This window comes from Ammodytes marinus (genome assembly GCF_949987685.1).
Source record: "Ammodytes marinus genome assembly, chromosome: 4".
Taxonomy (NCBI): Eukaryota; Metazoa; Chordata; class Actinopteri; order Uranoscopiformes; family Ammodytidae; genus Ammodytes; species Ammodytes marinus.
Genome location: NC_137233.1, coordinates 24,145,729 through 24,158,871, shown reverse-complemented (window position 1 = coordinate 24,158,871; position 13,143 = coordinate 24,145,729). Strand labels below are relative to the sequence as shown.

Below are 13,143 nucleotides of genomic sequence, written 5' to 3'. Positions count from 1 at the left end.
TGTCTTCTCGACTGTACACTTTCCATACAACTACGTGTTGTTTACAAGACATCTGACAATTTCAATGATCCGTGTGCCTGTGTGTCAGGCGGAAAGGTGTGTTTGGACCTCCAATAGGAAAGTACTTTATCTTCTTCATTGATGACCTCAACATGCCAATGTTGGAGACCTATGGTGCTCAGCCTCCTATTGAACTTCTGAGACAGTGGATGGACCATGGAGGCTGGTATGACAGGAAACAGATAGGTGAGAATTATGTTGTTCCTTTATGCTTTTATTATTTAATGTTAACTCCTTCTTGCCTGTTGTCTACATAAATTTAGGTTTTGTGTTCTGTTTTCCTGTCCTTTATCCACAGGGACATTCAAGCACATAGTGGACATCAATTTCTCCTGTGCCATGGGACCCCCAGGAGGAGGCCGGAACCCGCTCACCCAGCGCTTCACACGCCACTTCAACTTCCTGTCCTTCACTGAAATGGACGATGCCAGCAAGAAAAAGATTTTCTCTACCATTCTGGGCAATTGGATGGGTGAGTCTGAGCTTTAATAATAAAAATGGATTTGAGTGTACTGATAGGACTAGTAGGGTACAGAATACATTTTGTAACTAACTTTATCTTTGTTCTCTTTCAGATGGAAATATGAGTAAAAAAGAACCAGGCAGTAAGTCAAGGACACAGAGAATGGAAGTAGACAAATAGTGTAAATCATTTAAAAGCCCCTGTAAGTTAGTGTAGCTTGTATGTTATAAGGAGACACAAAACAAGACTGAATAATTGTCAATTTCAGTTGTATTACTCAAAGAACAAATTTAAAGAGCATATATAAACAACACATGTTGAAGTGTCTTCCGATTAAGTATTTTCTCAAAATCCTACTGTAAACTGATTTTCACTTAAGTTTCGTGTTTTAATGTTATTCACTCTTCAATGCTGATGATTTTCACCAGGACCTGTGCCAATAATCCAGCCACTGAATGAGGCTCTTGTAGATGCTACTATTCGAGTCTACTCCACCATTACCGTCCAGCTCCTCCCAACTCCATCCAAGTCTCACTACACCTTCAACCTCAGAGACCTTTCTAAAGTCTTTCAGGGCATCCTCATGGCTGAAGCTGGAATGATAGAGGTTGCCAGATTTAACAGAATCAAATTACTTTATCACTATAATGACGGAGATTGTTGGAATATCCTCTCAGATTATAAATCACATTATCCATTAGATACATACAGTTTGTGCCACAGTGGAATGTCTGTCTGAATACCATAAGAAGCAAGAAGTATAAGCAGTGCACTGTATGGCTTTTGAGGCCTTGACAATAGGTGTGACATCATAAAATCCCCTATGTAAAAGTAGTGTTACTTTGGTGAATTTAGGACAAAGAGCAGCTGCTGCAGCTGTGGTACCACGAAAGCTGCCGGATTTTCCAGGACCGCCTGGTGTGTGCTGAGGACAGGGACTGGTTCAACGATCTCCTGAAGGACTGTATTGAGCAGTTTGACTGCAGCTTTGAAAAGGTTGTGCCCTGTCGACCTGTTTTGTATGGAGATTTTATGATTCCTGGAGCTGACCAAAAACTCTACACACTCATTGACGATAAAAAAAAAGTGAGTTGTGCCAACCTTTGTCGGAAACATTTTAAGGTACATTTTGCTACACAGTTGGGTAGTTACAGTACATTGTAGTTCATATGCTTAACTTTCCCCATTGATCTGTTTTTTTTTAAATTTTCGCTCTACATCATAAATGGAGGGACTGTATGATTCACATAATGATTGTGTTTTTGTTTGTTTTTACCCCTATATTATATCATGTAGTTGATGAAAGTGATGGAGGAATACATGGACGACTATAACCAGGTCAGTACCGCCAAGATGAAGCTGGTGCTCTTCATGGATGCCATTGAACACGTGTGTCGTATCGGTCGCATCCTGCGCCAGCCCCTGGGCAATGCCCTGCTGCTTGGAGTGGGTGGGAGCGGGCGCCAGTCACTAACCAAGCTGGCATCATATATGTGAGATTCTCACATTTTGCACACCTCCCATTCCACAATACAATTTATTGTTTAGATTTTTCCACACGGCTGGTTTTTGCATGTTTTCTATACAGTTATGTCATTGATGACTTTTTGTAATGATTATAGGAAGCTGTTTGTTTCTATTGATTTTAGCACACTATCTAAATAAGTATTGCTTTTGTTTGATTTCAAAGTTGCATTATTTATTTTAAGTACGTGATAGTTCAGATACCAGCCAGTTTAATTTTTTAATAAAATAAAAAAAAATTAAGTTCCTTTACGATTTTTCCGCCATGTAGTACAGTATACACAAGTTACTGTTAAAGTTCTAAAGCATGCACCAGTATGGTATTTGAATCATATTGTGATCTTCATTGTGCGTTTGTCCACATCAGGTCAGAATTTGAGTGTTTCCAGATTGAGCTGGCGAAGAACTACGGTCAGGCAGAGTGGAGAGAAGATATTAAAGGCATCATGATGAAGGCCGGCCTGCTGAACCAGCAGATCACCTTCCTCTTTGTAGACACACAGGTATACAATAGCAATCTCTTATCACAAGCTACAGTATACTACATGTGAGTGGTAGTTTAACAGCATCACTAACACACCTTACTACACACTGTACTAGGACTGCCATGAGGTAGGAATGCTGCTGTACTGTTGGCAGTAGCACAGCAGAAACAAAAATGCAAAATGTAGTAATGTACCTGTGTTCTCTCCAGAAGACAAGGCAGTATTTTTCTCATAATAACCATTGTGTTTATCCCCCAGATTAAGAGTGAGTCATTCTTAGAGGATATCAACAGCATTTTAAACTCTGGGGATGTTCCAAACCTGTATGCGTCAGATGAGCAGGAGCGCATCCTGGCAGCCATGAAGCCAGTTGTGCAAGACCTGGGTCAAGAGCAAACTAAATCCAACCTTATGGCTGCCTACATCAAGAGGGTCCGCTGCAACATCCACACTGTGCTCTGCATGAGGTTCGTAATTGTACAAAGTTGTGTTCGAAAGCAAATTTCTTTATCATCTCCCTTTTCTCTCTTTTTCCCCTAATCACTGCTTCTCATTTCTTCCTCTGCAGTCCTATGGGTGAGGTGTTTCGTGCACGACTGAGGCAGTTTCCCTCCCTGGTGACATGTTGTACAATTGACTGGTTCAGCGCCTGGCCAGAGGAAGCTCTGCAGGCTGTGGCCACATCGTTCCTTAATGAGCTGCCTGAGCTGGAAGCCAGCCCTATAGCCATGAGGGGACTGGTGAGGATTGTGTGTGTGTGTGTGTGTGTGTGTGTGTGTGTGTGTGTGTGTGTGTGTGTGTGTGTGTGTGTGTGTGTGTGTGTGTGTGTGTGTGTGTGTGTGTGTGTGTGTGTGTGTGTGTGTGTGTGTGTGTGTGTGTGTGTGTGTGATTTATTGGTATGAAGGTGTAATTGTCAAAGTGTGTGAAAATTCAGTTCAACCTATCTGCCTCAAACGTTTTACATTAAATAATTTTGGAAAAATGAAACCCCCCCCTAATTGATTCCCTTCTCTAGACATTGATGTGTGTGAGGATCCACGAGTTGGTAGCCCAGAAATGTGTACAATACCTGGCTGAGCTTTCTCGACACAACTATGTCACACCCAAGAGCTACTTGGAACTGCTCAAAATCTTCTCACATCTCACTGGACGCAAGAAGCAAGAGCTGTGCGGTGCTCGTCAGCGCATGAAGACTGGTCTGGACAAGGCAAGGCACTAGACTGGACTGGAAAAAAAACTATATAATAAATACAATACAATTCAAATGATTTTGTTATTTGTGTATATGTGCTCGATTAGCACTCTTATTTGACTCCTTGCTGTTCTGTGATTCTGTAGCTGCTGAGCACAGCAGAGGATGTGAGTAAGATGCAGGAGGAGCTGGAGACGATGAGACCTCTTTTGAAAGAAGCTGCCAGGGACACAGAAGTCACTATGGAGACCATCAAAGTAAGGAAGAATGAACAGAGACAGAAATGTTGGAGCCAATGCAAAATATTTGTAATTGTAACTGAATTCAATTTAGTGGCCTGAGTTGTGCCAGTGGGGAAGTTGTGCCACCCCTTGTTTCTAGAAAACCGTGGAAGAAATTGGAAATGTGACCATATATTTAAGAAGAGCCATCCATTTGACTCATCCTGTAAAGAAGGGAGATACAAGGAATAAGATATAAGCACATTTAAGCGAAACAAACTGTGTTTTGCCTTTCAAAGTAAAATTTCCATGATCACGTTTTTTGATTATTGTGTCTGAACAATTATAGACAAGTTTGAAAACATTTGACACATGTTTGAGTGCTTAGTATGCTACACTTTGAGTCTATACAGTTAGCACGATGTCAGCCCTAAACTGCTGCATCATGCTAATTATCCAAAATTCTGGGGTTGGGGTGATTTGTGCCAAAGGGCCTAGGTGGGTTATAAGTAAGTAAGTAAATAAGTAAGTAAGGGCCCACTCACACTAGGGCCGTTTGCCTGTTCCGTGCTGCAGGAAGATTCAGCACGATTCCCCCCTCCCCACTCCCCCCGCTGGGCTGTAGTCACACTGCTCGTGGCCTTGGCACGATTGCACCTTGCCTACGTCACCGTGCGCGTTTAGGATTTGGAGCGTAGTCTACTTGTAGGCTATACGACTGTTTATACGACTGGCCAAATTTGCATCATATATTCCACTTCCACATTAGAGCAACGAGAATCCTTAAGCTATTTTATTATTTTTTTTAATGTAGCCTTGACGTAAAGGTCGCGGTGAACAGTCTCATATCTGTGCAGCACGCTGTTTATTATTAATATAACGGCCCGTCATCAGACCATACGTACCGGATGGTTATACACATCGATCGCTCCATCAAGTAATCCAAGTCAGAACTTTTTGTATGGGCAGAGATTGTTTTTTTAAGTGTCTTAAGTTAAGACACCTAGACCACCTAACCACCTAGATCTGCTAGGCCTTGTTTAAGAAAATTGACCTTCAATCTTTGTACAATATTTACTTTATTTAATCTAAATAAACCTTACATAAGTAATTGTTTTATGGATTTGTCTTGCATTACAGTTTATGAGATATATATCAATGGCAGAGGTGGGTCGTAATGCGCTACATTTACTCCGTTACAAATACTTGAGTAACTTTTTGAATAAATTGTAATTTTAGGAGTAGTTTTATTGCAACATACTTTTACTTTTACTTGAGTAAATATTTGAAGAAAGAACGGTACTTTTACGCCGTTCCATTTGGCTACGTGACGGTCGTTACCTTATTTTTTTATATATTTTATTTATTACATGCGAGATCTATTTCTCTCGTGATTTCTCTCCCCGGGGACGTCTTCAGCCAACATCCCTATCACGTGTCTATTTCAACCAATAAAAACCACATTACAAAAGCTTGCCAATCAAATGCAGCTACTTCAGTCACATGACAAGTGTTGTCATGTTGTCATAGGGCTCAACCATGGGCTGAACAATGTCCGCGGACTTTTTTAAAGGCTCCGGTTCCGCACCGATGTTGTGTCCGTGGCCGTGCCATGTAGGTTAAACGCATATTTTACCGACTATCTGGGTGAGTCGAGAAAATGGAAGAAACCGCTGATTCCGAGGAGCAATAGCCACACCCCTGGCCTCAAATACAAACTCACACACTCGCAAGCTCTCAATCACACTAACTCACAAAATAACAATCACACACTCACAATCGCATTGACACAGACTCCCACACACTCGCAATTACAGAGACACTGTTCTTCTTTGACACATGTCCTGTTCTCCCTGTAGCCTACTCACTTCGCATGCCCCAGTCTGGCTGTGTGAGAGTCTGAGAGTGGTCTCTTTGTTCAGCCACTCTGTAGTTTCATACGTTAAGTGAGTGTGCCAGCAGGTTTTGATGTGTAACGAAGTTTAATTTAGTGTGTTTTATAATTTTGGGGCTAAACCCAACCTAGATAATTTTCTCAGGGCCAGTGACATATTGTAGGAATTAGTTTTAAAATGTGTATGTGCAAAACAATTGCAACAGTGTTATAAGTGTATTGGTTTTAATTAATATAATTTTGGACAAGCCTAATTTATTATAATTTTATTTGAAGGGTGATATATTTAATTTGGCAGATAATTAATTTATTATTGTTTGAGTTCAAGGGTTATTCATTTGATTTTTAAAGACCTTATTTATTGTTTTATTTAAAATAATGTTATTTAACATATCTTTATTTGAGCATTGCTGTTTAATATTATGTTCGTGTCTATTCTGTACCGTTTGTGTTGCTCTGTATATTTCAAAAATAAATCCGGAGTAGGCCTAATTCAGTAGGCCTACTTGTGACTACTACTACTCTTGAGTACTTGAGTAGTCTTTTCACTACATACTTTTTTACTCTTACTTGAGTAATTATTTTTATGAGTACTTTTACTTCTACTTGAGTAATTATAATCTTAAAGTAACTTACTTTTACTTGAGTACATTTTTTGGCTACTCTGCCCACCTCTGATCAATGGCACAATTTACCCCATGGTATTCTCTCTTGTGGCACAGCTTACACCACACCGGGGGCAAGTTGTGCCACAAGACAACTTTTTTTCCGAAAGCTATATTTCTTAAACAGTTTATTCCAGATCAAAAGTTTTTATTGCCAGGGATGCACAACGTCCTGAAATATATGTACATATTTGAGTTGGAGACTTCACTGTCAAGGTCTCACTTTAAAATAACTTTGAGTAAACAGTGGCACATCTCACCCCACTCTCCCCTACATTAATATAAATTGCATTTAGTGTCTTTTGTTCTTTATACAAATGTTGAAATAGATGCTTTTGTTTTCTTGACCACAATACAAAAAGTTAGTGATACTGGAACAAAAATGGAGGCCAATGTTTTTTTTTTAATGGAAAGCTTGCCAACTCATAACCTATGGACCTTGCATGTAACTTCTACTTTACATTGCCAGAAAGACACAGTAGTTGCAGAAGAGACCCGGAAGTCAGTGCAAGCAGAGGAAGCCAAAGCTTCAGAGAAAGCCCGTTTTGCAGGAGCCATCGCAACAGACGCCCAGAGAGACTTGGATGAGGCTCTGCCAGCCCTGGAATTAGCCCTCACCAGCCTCAAGTCACTCAACAAGAATGATGTCACTGAGGTCAGGGATTGTGTTGGTAATTTCTCAATATATTTTTCAAATGGTACGGCCTTGTAAGTTAATGTGTAGAATATGACTCTCTCTCCCTATAGGTGCGAGCCATGCAGCGACCTCCCAACGGGGTGAAGCTGGTTATTGAAGCCATGTGCATTATGAGGGGTGTCAAACCCAAAAGGGTACCTGGAGAGAAGCCTGGCACCAAGATCGATGACTACTGGGAACCTGGTAAGGGTCTGCTACAAGATCCTGCCAAGTTTCTGGAGAGTCTCTTCAAGTATGATAAGGTAGAACATAAATGCCATTGTAATTACAGTGTATGGTGTCATTGTCTCTCCAGCACATGAGTATTGTCTCTTTCAGATTGGATTTAAGCTTCTCTAAATTTCAGACTTTAATGCTACTTTGGTCATTTCTTGTTTGAGATCTCTGGTATGTATTAAAGCAGCTTTTTTTGTTTGTTTTTGACACTTATCACTTCTGCAGGAAAACATCCCAGACAGTGTCATACATTTAGTTCAGCCCTACATAGATAATGAGGAGTTCCAGCCAGCCAACATTGCCAAAGTTTCCAAAGCCTGTACCTCCATTTGCCAGTGGGTGCGAGCCATGCACGTATATCACTTTGTGGCCAGAGCTGTGGAACCTAAAAGGGTAAAAACTGGAAATCCACATTTGAGCCATTATCTTGGTTATCAGTGTAAGATACCACTGTACATGTTTTCTAACTTAAAAGGTGATCTAAACATTAAATATTTGATATTTGTTCAGCTAGCTCTCCAGGAAGCCCAGGAGGATTTAGCTGCAACGCAGATCATCCTGGATAATGCCAATGCACAGCTGGCAGCAGTGGAGGGCGGCATTGCCACTTTGCAGGCCACGTACCAGGCCTGTGTGGCTAAGAAAGAGGAGCTGGAAAACAAGTATCAACTGTGCGAGGCCCGTCTCGTCCGAGCAGACAAGGTCAGAATGAGGGCTAAGATTAAATAAGGCAGCACGGAATTTATCCCGGGGAGGCAAATTATTATTATAAGCATTACAGTTGTGCATTACACAGACCAGGGACGTGGTAAGGAAGAGGATACGAAAAAAAATCATTAATTTCAACATATTTGCAGACAATAAACAAATAAACAAAAAAACTCATATTGATGATGATGCATTTATCTTCTCCAGCTTATTGGTGGACTGGCAGATGAGAAGGTGCGTTGGAAGGAAACCGTGCAGCATCTGGATTACATGGTTAATAATGTTGCAGGCGATGTGCTTTTATCTGCAGGATACATAGCATACCTGGGACCCTTCACAGTAAGTGGCTTGTACGTCAGCGCGTGCGGGGCATGATAGTTGCCAAATTAAAAAGAAATTTTACTTTTCTTGACTCAACTCAAAATCTGACCTATTACAATCGTACATTCCGGGCATGAAAGTATGCCTAAAAACATTAGTATTGTAAAAAAAATTGTTGGTAGTTTGGCCATAGTTTTTCTCTGTGTTCCTATACCTACAGTTCATATACTGTATTTTTGCAAGTCAGTACAGTTTTATTGTTTGATCTACATTAAGGTGCATTGTTTTTGTGTTTAGGGAGAGTACAGGGCAGCCATGGCAGAGGACTGGCTGCATTGTTTCAAAGAGCTAAGTGTTCCACACACTGACGCACCCAACCTGATCAGTACCCTAGGAGATCCAGTCAAAGTCCGCTCGTGGCAGGTCAGAACCAACCTTTCACCAACTGACCTTCTGGGTTAAGCCACTTAAAACAGATTTTAATTATTATAATATAATAATTGCAATAGTCAGACCATAAGACTGACTTAGTGAGCTTTTATACCTAAACTGACTTAGTCATGTACCTTTATTGTAATGACACTTTATAATTTCTATGTACAAAGATATCAGGTTTGCCCAAGGATAACCTTTCGGTGGAGAATGGTGTGATTACCCAGTACTCGCTGCGCTGGCCTCTATTCATTGATCCCCAGGGACAGGCCAACACTTGGATCAAAAACATGGTGAGGGCACTCCTCTGTGTGCTGATCTGAACATAACTGCAGAGGGTGCCTGTGAGACAGAAAGACATGTTAAGTAGCAAGATAAAGATTTTAACTTATCACATGACATCAAATCTTTAGTTTGTATTTATGCTTTATTTGCTACTATCAAGAGTTGAGCAGAGTATTCATTGCAGATGTTTTATATGGTGCTTAACTAGGTTCAGTAGTTATGCACCATGGGTAAATGGTTGAGGTGACATTATTTTAGGTCATCCATATTCCAGTATTTGTATTTGATACACTGCTCATTCATACTTGCTTCCTGTTGTCATCCAGGAGAAAGACAATGCATTGGAGGCTATGAAGCTTAGTGACCGGGACTTCCTCCGTAGCCTTGAGAATGCCATTCGCTTTGGTAAACCGTGCCTGCTGGAGAATGTAGGAGAGGAGTTAGATCCTGCTCTAGAACCTGTCTTGTTGCAACAGGTGAAGACGCACACATCTATTACACTCAGCCATCACCTATATACTGTATGGCACTGTTGTGCAAATAGCTACTGATCACTCATCTGCTTGTCTCAAATGTTTGGCCCATAGACATTCAAGCAACAAGGCAGCACAGTGCTGAAGCTAGGTGATTCAGTCATCCCTTATCATGAAGCCTTCAAGATGTACATCACCACCAAGCTGCCTAACCCACACTACTCTCCAGAGGTCTCCACCAACGTCACGCTCATTAACTTCACCCTGTCACCCAGGTAACACATCCGGTAACAACCGATAAAAGCTAAATTCAGTTATTCAATGACAATCTTATTTTGTTGTTGTTAATTGTAGTGGTTATGATCAAAGTTTACTCCTTCAATGTGGAAATCTGGCAGACACACTGTTTTGCCCCTCTTAATGGACCCTGGCTTCGACCCAAAATCTTGAATAAAACTGTATTATAAAAGATATAAAGTGACATGTTCCTTAAGATTTGATTTAATAGCTTTCACTTTTTTTTTTTTTTGATGGACTGGATCCAAAATACACAAGTGGTGTTATTATTGAAATGTTATAAGTGCAAAGCATGCAATACTAAGTAACATTTATAATAGGGTTATACAAAAAATTATTTGTTTGTGTAAATATGCGTTTTGCTTGTTTGCAGTGGTCTAGAGGACCAGTTGCTGGGCCAGGTGGTGGCTGAGGAACGTCCAGACCTGGAGGAGGCTAAGAACCAACTGATCATCAGCAACGCCAAGATGAAACAGGAGCTGAAAGAAATTGAGGATGAGATCCTGTTCAGACTGAGCTCCACAGAGGGAAATCCTGTGGACAATGAGGAACTCATCCAAGTGTTAGGGGCTTCCAAGATCAAAGCTGGAGAGATCCAGGTCAGCCAATTTTCTTTTCTCACATATAACACCTTCCAAAACCTCATATATGCTACTTTGCTATCAAACTCATACTCAGCTGCTATTGTCAGGTTTTTATACTAACACAATCTGGTTTGACGTGAAGGCAAAAGTGAGGGCGGCAGAGAAGACGGAGAAGGACATTGACCTCACCCGCCTGGAGTATGTGCCGGTGGCTGTGCGCACACAGATCCTCTTCTTCTGTGTGTCGGACCTGTCCAATGTTGACCCAATGTACCAGTACTCACTAGAGTGGTTCCTTGGCATCTTCATGGCTGGCATTGCAAACTCTGAGAGAGCAGGTACAAATACATTCCACAGTTATTATCATCTCTGATTCCAAGATTAGCCAAAGAGTTATGCCTGTGCAGATGGAAAAATCATTAAGACTGGCTTATATCATTGAAACCAGATGTAAAAATCCACTGACTTTCTTGACCTGTGTCTCACAGACACAGTGGAGCAGAGGATCACCAACATCAATGAATTTTTCACCTTCAGCCTGTACTGCAACGTGTGCCGCAGCTTGTTTGAGAAGCACAAACTCATGTTCGCCTTCCTCCTGTGTGCTCGCATCATGATGAATCGGAACCAAATTGATATGGTGAGCAACAGAGGAGTTTGGCATCTCTCTCTCCACTTTTTAATGACCTGTAAGATCTTATATAATACGGAAGTCAACTTAATTCAGATGCGTTTGATGAATCTTTGTTGGGTCGCTGTGGCAGGTTGAGTGGCGCTTCCTGCTATCTGGAGGGATGCCTGTCCAAGAGCTGACCAACCCGGCAGTTAGTTGGCTGTCGGAGCGTGCATGGCAGGACATCCTGGGCCTCAGCGCTCTGGAGCACTTCAGCAACCTGGCTGAGAGCTTCCAGGAACATATTCAGGGTTTCAGGAGGATTTTTGACAGTAACCAGCCTCAAAGGCATGCATGATAACCACTTTGTAGACATGTGCACACTTGTTTACTTCATTTTTACTGTTACAGTATGTGTAGAAGTTGCCAATATCTAACAAGGTGTGGATGTTTGCCTACAGGGAGCCCCTCCCAGGAGAGTGGGACACAAAGCTGGACTCATTCCAGAAGCTGTTGACCCTGCGCTGTCTGAGGGGTGACTGTCTCATACAAGGCCTGCAGGACTTTCTCTCAGCTCAGATGGGACAGCGCTTCATAGAACATCAGGTAGAGTCTCTTTACTCCAGCTTGCCTCACTGTTGATATTATGAACGATTAGTATGTTTTCACACAACATTTTTCTTATATACGTATGTAAGTGACTAAGAAGTGTGGTAATAATAACATGACAGCAATGGCTCACTTTGTTACTATATGACTTGGTCTGCAGCTGTAAAAACATTATAAACATAATTCTGAATCCAGCTGAAGATGTTTGTTAGCCCTACAGTGCATGCCACCAGTATTCACAGCTTTTACTTCTTCGTTCTCCATCTCTTCACCAGACATCTGACCTGTCTGTGGTCTTCAAGGAGTCGTCCCTCTCCACTCCCCTCATCTTTGTCTTGTCCCCTGGCACTGACCCCGCTGCTGACCTCTACAAGTTTGCTGACGTCATGCAGTTCTCCAAGAAAATGACTTCCATCTCTCTGGGCCAGGGCCAGGTCAGGACCAGAAGGACGCTGGGAATTTTTTCTTTCTATGTCTCTCTGTCTCTCTCTGTAGCTCTCTCTCTCTCTCTCTCTCTCTCTCTCTCACACACACACACACACTTTCACTCTCTCTCTCTCCGTCTGACTGTCTGACCTTGGAGGAAATCACTTTCTCAAAGAACGAGGCCATTCTCATTCGTCTTGTTAAGAATGGCCACCTCGGTGCTAATTGTTTTCTCTATTTCTGACCATAGTCCAGGACAATGTACCATAGTACTTTGACAGATGCTAGATTCCAGGACACTATGAACGAGTTCAGGCCGCAGTGATATTAACATCACATACAGGCTTCATGATAAAGGCAGTCTCAATGTACACAAACCTGAACCTAGTGGCCGACCAAACATTTATCCGAGCAATACTCTTCCCCTCTAGCGCTTCGATAGGTTTTACATGGGATTTTAACACATTACTTCCAATTTTGTTAGTTGTGACTCATGCTGCGCTGTTGCATCACCTTTTCCTCAATTTTTATCTACATTGAACTGAAAACTTCTAGAATGCATGGTATGAAATTAACTTTTTTACCACAGGCTTTTTTTGCCCTGTTAAAGCTGGGGTATATGATTTCTGATTGGTCAAAGTTAACATGAGCGTACACTTTGACCAATCAGAGCGAGGCTCCGATTCTCCGTTCTTATTGGCTGTTGGGACTGTCCATTCACTTTGGCACCGACGTTGTTGGTGTAGAGCGTGTCAGGGAGGGACCATAGGGGAGGGACCAAAGAGAACAAGTGGAGCGGTTGAGGTATTGGATTCGAATCTTTATCCCAACTGCTATTTTCTCCCCAAATCATATACCCCAGCTTTAAATATATTTCGGAGGCATTGTGGATAATTTCCAATTTTATCAAATTTTGGGAAATACCTTGTTTCCTCTTTTAGTGTAGCCTATCACAAGGGTTCTCTAAATAAATGTAAG

The 13,143-nt window shown here is 41.6% G+C and overlaps 1 protein-coding gene across 1 annotated transcript in view; it reads left to right on the top strand.

The window, feature by feature from the left end:
* dnah1 (dynein, axonemal, heavy chain 1) overlaps positions 1-13,143 on the top strand; it is a gene marked incomplete at both ends in the record, with an annotated part of 35,362 nt that overhangs the window by 16,477 nt on the left and 5,742 nt on the right. Inside the window, 25 exons of the mRNA XM_080026603.1 lie at positions 89-246; positions 359-532; positions 952-1,130; positions 1,379-1,609; positions 1,820-2,016; positions 2,415-2,550; positions 2,791-2,999; positions 3,101-3,272; positions 3,548-3,739; positions 3,871-3,981; positions 6,974-7,159; positions 7,252-7,443; positions 7,643-7,810; positions 7,928-8,119; positions 8,333-8,464; positions 8,744-8,869; positions 9,052-9,171; positions 9,490-9,639; positions 9,751-9,911; positions 10,307-10,532; positions 10,660-10,855; positions 11,006-11,157; positions 11,282-11,478; positions 11,592-11,736; positions 12,015-12,173. Coding sequence (XP_079882729.1) covers positions 89-246; positions 359-532; positions 952-1,130; positions 1,379-1,609; positions 1,820-2,016; positions 2,415-2,550; positions 2,791-2,999; positions 3,101-3,272; positions 3,548-3,739; positions 3,871-3,981; positions 6,974-7,159; positions 7,252-7,443; positions 7,643-7,810; positions 7,928-8,119; positions 8,333-8,464; positions 8,744-8,869; positions 9,052-9,171; positions 9,490-9,639; positions 9,751-9,911; positions 10,307-10,532; positions 10,660-10,855; positions 11,006-11,157; positions 11,282-11,478; positions 11,592-11,736; positions 12,015-12,173 — 4,261 coding nt within the window. The remainder of the gene's footprint in view (positions 1-88; positions 247-358; positions 533-951; positions 1,131-1,378; positions 1,610-1,819; positions 2,017-2,414; positions 2,551-2,790; positions 3,000-3,100; positions 3,273-3,547; positions 3,740-3,870; positions 3,982-6,973; positions 7,160-7,251; positions 7,444-7,642; positions 7,811-7,927; positions 8,120-8,332; positions 8,465-8,743; positions 8,870-9,051; positions 9,172-9,489; positions 9,640-9,750; positions 9,912-10,306; positions 10,533-10,659; positions 10,856-11,005; positions 11,158-11,281; positions 11,479-11,591; positions 11,737-12,014; positions 12,174-13,143) is intronic.